The 11,655-nt window shown below is 41.7% G+C and overlaps 2 protein-coding genes across 2 annotated transcripts in view; both read right to left on the bottom strand.

The window, feature by feature from the left end:
• Positions 1-11,655, bottom strand: part of LOC134284301 (calcium/manganese antiporter SLC30A10-like) — a 365,099-nt gene that overhangs the window by 102,506 nt on the left and 250,938 nt on the right. The window lies entirely within an intron of this gene.
• On the bottom strand, positions 7,773-10,095 carry LOC115262565 (angiopoietin-4-like). The gene is made up of 3 exons (XM_062859622.1): positions 8,155-10,095; positions 8,057-8,083; positions 7,773-7,989 (listed from the first exon to the last, which is right to left on the bottom strand). The coding sequence occupies exons 1-3, from the start codon at positions 10,083-10,085 to the stop codon at positions 7,878-7,880; spliced, it is 2,070 nt and encodes a 689-aa protein (XP_062715606.1). The 5' UTR covers positions 10,086-10,095; the 3' UTR covers positions 7,773-7,877.

Below are 11,655 nucleotides of genomic sequence, written 5' to 3'. Positions count from 1 at the left end.
CCTTGAGTAACACTTTTTTTTTTCTTTGGTTTAGTTGAAATAAACTTAAGATGGTTTTATTTTGGCGTTTCCGGTGAAGAACTTTATAAATCTGATAACTTTTCAGTTAATACCCTTGTAACTCTAGCTTCAGTTGAAACTAATTTAAAACAATCTTATGATGATGTTGATTAAAACCACTGATAATTAATGATATCTCCGTGAGTTTTAAGTACTACAGGTTTAATAGAATCAGTTCTCTAAGACTTTCTTAGGAGTGGCCTCTTATATCTTGTAGCGGATTTATGGTTGAATTGACGTAGTAATGCAGAGCAATTTCGTTTATCTTTGGTTTTAAACAGCAGGTGTTGAATTCTGCAAAAGCAATATTAAATTAACTTTGTTACGTGGATTGTCAGGCAATTTCTGTAGTGTGTGTACTACGCATTTTGAAGGCGGTGTTGAATTAGATATGTAGTGTTCGTTGAAGTATGTTCCCACGAAAGGTGTTAACTTCTGCTCGATGGATTATTGTTGTTATCTGTATTCGAACTGTTTGCATCTATATTACCTAATTGAAGCTTTGTGATAAGAAAGACTTTTCTTTACGCGTGCGAATTTAGGTAAACTTGGCACAATCTATCATCTTGATATGCCGACATTACGTCTGACCACCATCTCCTAATCGACATTAGGAGAAACTCGGGCACCCGAGCAACGCCTTTATCGCCTACAGCGAAATTAATTTAGGTGAGCTACGAAGCCAGAGACGGCAGTGGATCACATATAACAACTTGAGCAAGGTAGAGAAGCAACTCCGTCAAGAATGATTCTTTTATTCTAGAGTAACACTTGTGTATATTCAGAATCAACAAGATTCATTGTTGCCAAGCCCGAGTAAAGGAGGAGGATATATGTGGTGATGACCGTAGCCACAAGAATGCCTAATATGGTCTTCCCGGAACAATCTCAGCAAATGCACCGAATCAAGCTGAGTGGTGCCGGTAAAAAGCGACTGAAAAAACTGCTAGATCAGGGCTATGACAAAGACGAGGCCTATCGCCTTCCCTACATGCCAAGCGTGCAGTCAGAACCATCGAAAAGGCCTAGAGATGACCTATCGAGTGGTGAGAAGCCACAACCCAAAAAGACAAAAGGGACATCAACACCCACGGGAAGGCCGCATAAAGACCATTCTCGAAAATCCCTAGCCACATCATCGGTGAACATCCGGCTGCAACGGTACAAAGATCCAAATTTCCAAGATGGAAGGGCAGAGGCTGATGCAGTCCACATGCAACCCGGTACCTCGAAAGTTGCGAACAAGAAGACAAATGAAGACGCTGAACGCTCCAAACCCGGGAAACTGAAAGTCCCAGGTAAACAGGCTAAAGCTGGAGTTTGCAGTCAACTCGGGAATACGAACGTCCCAGATAGGAAAACAGAGGCAGCAGCAGGGCGAAGTCAACCCGGGAAACCGAAAGTCCCAGGCACGAAGCAAAAAGCAAAAACTGCTCAAAATGTATCCGGGAATATTAAAGTCCCTGGTAAGGTGGCATTAGCAGTAGCTGAGAGTCGTCTATCAAGGTCCTTGATTCAAGGAATCTAAAAGTCCCAGATAGGAAAACTAAGCTCACTGCTACTCAAAATCCGCTATACACGGAAGTTGTGAGTCAAGTACGCATAGGAATAATACCAAAGGATTATCCGACTACAGCTCTAGCAACACAACAGCTAATATTGGTACAAGACACCATTATTAACAAAGTAGTGGAGAATCGGGGAACAGATGTAAAACCGATTTTCAGAGGCTGCACCAGCACCATAAAAACAGGCTTCCTTGTTATCAACTGCCATGACCAGGCTACAGCGGACTGGTTAAAAAGAATAACTACAAGCCTACTTGTATGCGAGGGAGTTGAGTTGATAGCGGTCGACGAAAAGAACATTCCTAGATCGGAAATCTTGGTAGCCTACCTATCGAAAAGCGCCACTGAAAGCAACGAGCAAATAATGGCATTCATCGAGTCACAGAATGACTTGGACACGGATTCCTGGAGAATTCTGCAAAGATCTTCCCCTAACGGGAATGATGTTGAGCTGGTTCTCACAGTGAACGAGGACTCGATGCAGAAATTAACAAGATGGGGATTTCAAATCAACTACTTGTATCACACTGCAAAACTACGTCGGGTCAGAAAAAGCAGGATCGACAAGCAGGACAGTAACACTGACTGTGTAGAGGTTCAGGATATGGCAATGGAAACGGAAGTCGCCAGTATGATACAGGGCAAAGACCTAGGGAACACGCTGCCGGGCAACAAATTCCTGGGCCGAGTGCGGTAAATACTACTGCACTGAAATAAATTTTGTTGTCGTTTCCACCGAATCCATGGTAGAATTAAGAACTGTACCAACAATTTTCAACCGAATGCAAAATTCTGTTAATTGTACTGAAATATTGTCAATATTACCATGCGTGTATTACTGTTGACTAAAAACATTCTTGGTTCTACTATTTGGGCATTGTTATTTCGACCATGTAGACTTGAGTGTTGCGCGTCTTAGATAAACATGGTCAAAAATACAATGTCAAAATAGTAACATCAAGAATGTTTTCAGTCAATGGTACTTTACGCATGGTAATATTGACAATGTTTCAGTACAATTAACAGAATTTTGCATTTGGTTGAAAATTGTTGGTACAGTTCTTAATTTTACCATGGATTCGGTAGAAACAACAACAAAATTTATTTCAGTGTGGTGATGAATGTGAAAGTTCGTCTAAAACTGAATCCCAAGAAGGAACTGCTAAAACGAACCCGAAAAAGGATAACAACCGTGGTGATAACAACAGTAGTTCACTGGGAATGCAAAAGAAGGTCCCAGAAATCTCCAAAGAATCCACCACAAAAGGCACACAAACTAAGCCGACGATCCGCCAGTCACAAAAAAGCGGATCGTCAATGCAATGACCAACATAAAAATGGTTCAGGCAAACCTACAGCATGTAAGAGGGGCGTCAGGCGTACTTTTGCAAAGGTTTGCCAAGGAAGACCTCGACCTGGCGTTAGTACAGGAACCGTGAGTCAACAATCATAGGGTGATGTGCCTTACTATACCAAAATGTAAGTTACTCTATGACGATAGCCATCCTTATCCAATGGCAGCTATCTTAGTAAATGGAAGGATTAATTTTACACCCATTACAGAATTTATCAAACGAGACATCGTAGTCATCAGGATGGAGTTTCCAACAGCCAGGGGTAAGTCTATCGTTAATATAGCATCAGCTTACTTTCCTGGTGATGAAGAAGAAGCTCCGAAGTCCTCAATCTGCCAATTTGTCATTAGCTGCAGACAACAAAACCAGCACTTTATTATCTGCTGCGATGCCAACGCTCACCACACTGTATGGGGAAGCAGTGACATCAACAAACGAGGTGAGTCCCTTTTAGAATATATTTCTGCTAACTGTGCATTTCTTGATATTGAAGGTGCGTTTGATAACGCTTTACATGCTTCAATCAGATCAGCTATGAATAAACGGGGCTTTCATGGCTTAATCGTTGACTGGATCACTGCAGCGCTGAGAAATCGATGTATTGTCTTCAGACTGGGCGAATCAACCATTAAAGTAAGTACGTCTAAGGGCTGTCCCCAAGGAGGTGTACTTTCACCATTGCTGTGGTCTTGACTTGCTTAATAGTCTGGTGGCAATGGGATTCGAAGTCATTGGCTATGCAGATGATATCGTGATAGTGGTAAGAGGGAAGCATGATGAAACGCTATCAAACAGAATGCAAATAGCGTTAAACTACACTCTTGCCTGGTGTAAAGGAGAGGGACTAAACGTAAATCCCTCAAAAACTACTCTTGTAATTTTTACAAGAAAAAGAAATGTCAATATAAAGGCACCGTCCTTGGATGGGGTACAGTTGACATTCTCCTCCAGTGTGAAATATTTAGGAGTCATACTAGATAAAAAAAAACTGAACTGGAGTGAACATCTAGAGCATGTAGTAAATAAGGCAACAGCTACTCTTTGGGCCTGTCGGAGAGTGATCGGGGGAAAGGGGGGGGCTAAAACCCAAGATAGTTCATTGGATCTACCTGGCAGTTGTTAGACCCAAAGTCTCTTATGCCTCTCTAGTCTGGTGGCCTAAAACCAAAACCAAAACAGCCCAACGAGTGCTGGCTAAACTTCAACGTTTAGCAACATTGTCAATAACAGGAGCTATTCGACGTACTCCTGGTTCAACACTAGATGCCTTAATGCATCTGCTACCCTTGCACCAATTTGTGCAACTAGAGGCGAAGAAAAGTGCCTTGAAGTTAAAAAGATACAAGAACATTTTAGAAGGCGATCTAACAGGACATTTGGAAATCTTAACCAATGTTACTGTAAACCCACTAGTAATACAAAGTGAAGACGGGATGGAACCAAAATTCATCTTAGATATACCATACAAAGTTTCGATTGATGATCGGAGCGTATGGGAATCAGGAGGACCAACGGTTCGACCAGGATCTATTGCATTCTATACGGATGGATCGAAAATGAGTGATAGAACTGGGGCTGGACTAAACTCGCCATACCAATGGGTAAATGGCCAACGGTGTGCCAAGCTGAAATTAGCATTAGCATTAGCATTAGCATTAGCATTAGCATTAAGCGAGTCGCACAAATTCGTAGGTGGTACAGTCCTAGACCGCTGTTATGAGGGTTGCCTCCTTCCCGTCCGAACCAAAGCACAAAGATTTGGGACTAATCTCTGACTCTTAGACAAGACTGACGCAATCCTCCAATGGTCGAGCACTGTCCTGGCCACGTCCTTGCGACTGCTGAGGAATGGGAAAGGATGCTTAGTTTTGGACACCTATGAAAAATGTAGACAACTCTACGATCTCTCAGGCCTAGGTGTCACGGGAATTTGGGTGTTGTTAGTGGAAGGGTAAACTCCAAAGGATACGCTTGGTTAACGTGCAGGCACACCATTGTTAGACTGCTTCGAATCAGTTGTCTGCCTAATTCATCCTGTTTTCCTCGTCATCTTGTTGGAATTTGGTTGAATTACTAGATTCTTCGGTTGATAATCTGAAATATAAAATAATTTTAACATCGTACGTCAAATAAGTTACATATTAGTGATACGCTCGCCACAGTTACATATTTTTAAAATATTAATTATATCGTACGATACATTTACCTGAATCCTGCTGAAATAAAATGTTAATTAGCAGTACATTGAAACACAAATACTACAAAACACAAGGAAAAGAGCTTCAAACTTTGATCTTGGAATATTTAAAAATACAATAAATAAATAGATCAAGATCAAAATTTGATTTGGTAGATCTTACACCGCAACGCACCATTCTAAGGTGATCTACCCACGTTACGGGATAATGGTGTGCCAAGCTGAAATTCAAGCTATTTTGGAATGCGCAACCACGCGAATAATATCTATATCTTTTCAGACAGTCAGGCAGCTTTAAAGGCAGTCTGTACATTTGAATGTTATTCTAAGCTAGTATGGGAGTGCATTACACTACTGAAGGAAGCTAGCTAGGAAGGGATCTCTGGGTGCCTTGTACGGACCGGAACACTTCTGTTTCTGTGAAGTATCATCAAGTGCTCTATCGATGGAGCTAAAAAATGGGAGAAACAGAGCGTATGAGCAAACTGCCATACTGCACTTGGAATATCCCAGTCAAAGAAATTCATCGTGCCAAGCGTGAAAAACACGAACACACTACTGAAACTTAGTAAACGCGAATTAAGTGTGTACACAGAATTGTTAACCGGGCACTGTCCATCTCGACACTTTCTATTGAAGCTCAAGAAGATTCAATCAGAAGAATGTCGGTTCTGTGGTTTTAACTCTGAAACCTCGGAACATCTACTTTGTGAGTGTAGTTTTCTCTTTAAGAAGAGAGAACGTTATTTCGGTGGATGCATCATGCATCCCCGATTTATCTGGTGGAATATAAATCCCAAGAAGGTAGTGACTTTCATTTTGGAAGCTATTTCAGACTGGAGTTTAATGCAGGCCTAAAAAAACAATCGCTAGTTCTTAATACTAGTGAGTGTACTAATGTACTGCATAAAGCAACTGAGTCTTACCGCAATAGATCAATTAATGGTCGCAGTGGTTGTGTACCCCTACAGAAAAAAGGTAGAGAAGCGAAGGAACGCCAAAGCCGCAAATGCTCCTGTAGACGAAACAAACGGAGACTTTCGTCTTCTCTCTGATGTTCCACGTCGTCTGACTGTGGGACTAGGATTTATGCCACGATGTCCGTGAAAAACACGTCTGGACAGCTTTTGAACGAACCGTCTGACCAGTAGAAACGCTAGTTCGAGCACTTTTGGAAACTTTTGACTTTGCATCATTTTGAGAGATTTGTGGGAGCCCTCTGGCGCAAGAATGTCCCTGAAAAAATCATCGGCCTCATTGAAGCATAGTACGATGCATTTTCGTGCAGAGTAGAGTAGTGAACAACGGTGTCTTACCCGACCCAATCCGGGTCGTCACTGAAGGAAATTCAGGAGCGAAAGTGGAGGTGGGTCGGCCACACTCTACGCAAGGACGGAAACGAAATCTGCTAGCAAGCGTTAGATTAGAACCTAGTAGGACATTGCTGCAGAGGCAGGCCCCAAGGCTCATGACGGCGCAGTAGGGCGGCTCAAGCTTGTATGGCAAAACCACATGTCAAAAAGTTCGATGGGCCCTCTTCTCATTTCGTTCTTTATAACACCACGATGCTCTGGCCAAATTTTCAGCAGAATCCGTTAACATTAGGACGGTGCTAAACTCATTTGAAGTTTGTATGGGAGTTTATATGGGAAAACATCGTTTTTTTGCAATTTTCTTCTGAGGGGCTCTAATTTTTCTTAAAACACGTAATCGATCCTATAGAAATATAGCCTGGGATGTGCCGAAAAACTTTGCCGAAAACCGCAACGTAATCAGAAACTTGCGAAAAAAGAAATAGCTCAGACAGTACGAGCCCATCCAATGAGATTTTATTCATATTGTTATTCCTTTACATGTTAAATGTTAAGCACCACCAGATGGTCTGCATGTAATATCTTTTCTTACAAGCTTCGGATGGCTTTGTGGTCTTCGACAAAGTATTTCGGCACATTTAAGACTATAGTTCTATATAATCGGTTATGCGTTTTAAGTAAAAATAGTGCCCCTCATGAGAAAAATGCTAAAAACGATGTTTTCCCATATAAACTCCCATACAAACTTCAAATGAGTTTAACACCGCCCTAATGTTAACGGATTTAGCTGAAAATTTGACCAGAGCATCGTGGCGTCGTATAGAACGAAATGAGAAGGGGGCCCATCGAACTTTTTGACATGTGGTATTTTGAGCCACGCTACGGCGCAGCCTCCACAAAGAAATAAAGGCAGGCGATAGAAATTTGATCTGGATGGATGGAAATCTTTCAAATCGGCCCTCTGTACCACCATGGGTACCATGGGTGCTCAGGACTGAAACTATGCTCCGTTCCAATGTACCAGCATTACATAGTAACTAAATTGTTAGAATATTGAGAGGATTGTAACATTCTAATAGAACCGTAGAACTCCCTATCGTCGCCCTTTTTATAACCGACTATTTTCCATAAATTCTACACGTAAACGTCCACGTAAACTTTCATAGCACAATGAAATATATGTGAATAAACGTTTACTCAAGTCCTCTTATGGTTTGACTATCACTATCACTCTACGGAATTTTGCTACAATCGGTTGAGTTGTAATTTATTAACAGATATTTCGATTCCAAATTTCCTTAACCGCGTCAAATGTGTTGCCTTTGCGGTACAACTGATGATGACATGTCTCCAAAATGAAAATGTACTGTTCTCTCTTGTCATTTTATACTTCTCGGATCATCATTCTGGTGTACTTCATTCCATCATATTGGTTGTATCCGTACCAAAAGATGGATTGCCAATCACCTCTAACGCCGTACATTCCATTCAGATCACTAGAAACAGAAAAATAAATAGGGAACGCATTACAATATGATGAGAGGTGACTATTGGTTTACTTACGCAGCTCCACACATTCCATTGAAATCTCTGAAAATAAATTAAAATAGTGAAATATATAACTGCATTTAAAAGTAATTCATTTTCCAAGTTTATCTTACCCACTGTAACCCCAATCGAACCACCATGCGCCCATTCTACTAACAGCACAGTTCAAACTCGCGGCTCCATCGTTGTCGTTATCCTTGGTCGTGAATTTTTTACCTGCGTTGGATTTCATGGAGTTGCCAGCGGTTCCGCTGTACGTTCCCAGCTTCTCCAGTGAGTACTTCTGCGCCTCACTGCCAATTTCAAAGGCATCGTATCGCGCATAGATGTAATTGTTGTGGTAGTCCTTTAGTTCGACAATCAGTTCAATGTTTTTATTGCTGGTCAGACGATGTATTTTCTCCAAACCAATCCAGAACTCTCCTGCGTAAGTTCCAAAACCATTTTTGTACTCGTTCCAGTTGCGGTAGAAGTCCTCCGAGCCATCGAATCGATACTGCATTACCAACCAGCCACCACCGAACTTTTCCTGCTCACAGTATTCTATCAAGGTTTCGTTGGTGCCGAAGGGTTTCAGCTGGTACAGACCAGAAGTGCTGGAACCAATGGTCTTGCACGTTATAACTTCAACATCCTCGGGTTTTTCCTCGGGTTGTGGCTCTGGCTGTTTCTCGGGTTGTTCCTCGGGTTTTTCCTCGGGTTGCTCTTCGGGTTGTTCCTCGGGTCCTTCCGGTTTTGCACAACTTCCTTGTTGTTGTAAAATTTGCTCTGCGTAGCTTGTAAGCGCACTGAAGTTCTGACTTGCGCTGTGTTCAATTTCGATCATCGCCGTTGTTAACTCTACGCGATGATTTTCCAGATCCTGCAGAAGGCGATCCAGCTGATCTTTTGTCGTTTTGTGCTGATTTTCGAGCTTATCGGATCGATCATTGATGTTTGACGATATTTTGCCAAGCAGATCGTTCACGTCGTTACCCATTTTGCTCAACGCGGAAGAAAAGGTTTGTTGATTTGCTGCTAATCCGCTTTGAGCCTGAGTGAGGCGATCAAAGCCCACATCCGTTTTCGAGAAACCTTCGTTTACGCTGGACGCGATCGCGTTGAACTGGTTGGTTATATCTTGTTTCATACTGGTCAACTTCGATGACAGCTCACTGCGACTGTTGTCCTGATTCCTCGCGAGATCGTCGATTTGATTGTTAGTTCTATCAAACTGATCAGTTATGTTCGTCAGCGTCGTGATGTACTGTTCACCAACAAATTGCTCTAGTTTTGTCATAATGGATGTTAGTTCATCATGACCTGCAGCAACGTCATCGCTGTTTTGCATGAGACGATCGAATTGAATATCTGCATTTTCGAAGCCTTCGATCACGTTTGAAACCATCATGTTAAAGTTGTGATCGATATCGTTCTTCATATTCATCAGTGTCAAGGATAACTCCGCGTTATCATTTTCCTGGTTCTGCCTAATCTCTTCAAACTTTTCTCCTGTCTCATCGAAGCGTTGGCCTAAGTTTGCCATTCCCAACATGAATTTTTCACTAATGTACTTCTCCATTTCAACCAATTCATTAGCCAATGTTTCATGATTTGCGGCAAAGCCATCTTGTTTTTGGATCAAACGTTCTAACCCCTCCTCAGTTCTTCCAAAGCGCTGGTCCATGTTACTCCTCAGCAAATTGAATTCATCACTCACTTCTTCACCCACACGGACTACCATAGTTGTAAACTCCTCGCGTATGTTTTCCTGATTCTGCTTCAGCTTTTCATACTGCTGTTCTATCATGGATAAAAGCTGATTGTCGTTTTGCACCAGATCGCTCTGATGACCCATGAGGGTATCGAGCTGCTCCAAGGTCTTCTTGAGCTGACCTTCCGTTTCCTCGAGGCGCTCCTTGATGTTGACCTCACTCATCACAACCCGATATAGGAGGTTGTCCAATTTTGTGATTACATCTTCATAGCTACCTTCGGCGGATTGGACACTTGAACTCCACAGAAGCAGTACCATGCAAAGGATGAGCCGGGCTTTGTCGAACATTCTCGATTGAAATGAGATTTTCCAGTCAACTGTCGACATGCCGAGGGTGATTGTAGCATTTATATGCCCCCAAGACGATTTATCTCGTTAGATAGGATTCAGACACCATAAGGAGGTCTGTTATCTTCGAGACAAATTATTGCTTTTCTCAATGTAGATGAATTACTGACCTTTGTAATAACCCGGATGAATATTACCTAGTTAAGGCTTTGGTGATAAGAAGTTTATTTCTCTTTCATATACGTATTTTACTGACTTATTTTGATACCAAGTTTATCATAATCTATATTATTGGGGAAATAAATCGGTTCCATCATTTATGAATGGACTACCCACATGGGGCATGTTTACAGTTGATTACTTACTTACTTACTTTCAGTCCTAACCGCCTTGACCTGTGGCTAGGTCAGATTTCTGTCGACTTGGTTTATTTCGTTGTCGAGGCCTCAAATTCCCCTATACATCCTTGCCTCACTCCAGCAACGACCCGGATGGGATCGGACAAAACACCGTTGTGCAGTATTCTGCACGAAAATGCCCTGTACTGTGCTTCAACGAGGCCGATGATGTTCTCCGGGATATCCTTGCGCCTGACGGCTTCCCACATGCTTTCGTGATTGAGACAGTCGAAAGCTATTTCGTAATCAACTAGGGGCAAGACAGGTCTAAAAAGAGAAAATCTAGTCTAGTCTAGTCTTGTCTACACATTAGGGTGGCCCACACTTATATGAAAAACAAAAATTTCGAAAAATACCAAGTCTTACCTCCTAAATCAGTTGTGTTGGACTCCCAGAAGCTACGTTCAAAATTTGAGCAAAATCGGTTGAGCCTAAGGGGGCGCTCAAAACGCTTGAAGTTTGTATGGGAAAACTTGGCCAAATGTATGCAGAAATTTTAAGTTTTCGAATTTTGCCGCTAGTTGGCGCTGTAAGCGTTCAATAATCAAACCCTTTGGTATAATTGTAGGTGACTATATGCCAGAGAACTTTGTCGAAGACCGCGAAGTGATCCGACGGCTGTGAAAGAAGTTATACCCTAGGCAAAGTGAGGCAAAGTATTGAGATTTCATTATTGATATTATTCCTTTACATGTATTGGAAAAATAAAAATAAAGTTTATCCTCACTTTTCCTAGGGTATAACTTTTTTCACAGACGTTGGATCAACTTGCGGTCTTCTACAAAGTTGTTTGGCATATAGTCACCTACAATAATGCCAAAGGGTTTGATTATTGAACGCTTACAGCGCTACCTAGCGGCAAAATTCGAAAACTTAAAATTTCTGCATACATTTGGCCAAGTTTTCCCATACAAACTTCAAGCGTTTTGAGCGCCCCCTTAGGCTCAACCGATTTTGATCAAATTTTGAACGTAGCTTCTGGGAGTCCAAAACAACTGATTGAGGAGGTAAGACTTAGCATTTTTCGAAATTTTTGTTTTTCATATAAGTGTGGGCCACCTTACTACACATACACAGCCAATCATTGAAAGAATCCTGGAAAATGATAGAAACGACTACTTGCATCATATTTCTTGTCATTATTAATGATTGCAGTACATCGGAGATGCTTT

This window comes from Aedes albopictus, chromosome 3, assembly GCF_035046485.1.
Source record: "Aedes albopictus strain Foshan chromosome 3, AalbF5, whole genome shotgun sequence".
In the NCBI taxonomy this organism is placed as follows: Eukaryota; Metazoa; Arthropoda; class Insecta; order Diptera; family Culicidae; genus Aedes; species Aedes albopictus.
Note: the sequence above shows the minus strand (reverse complement) of the source record. Positions and strands in the feature narration are given on the sequence as shown.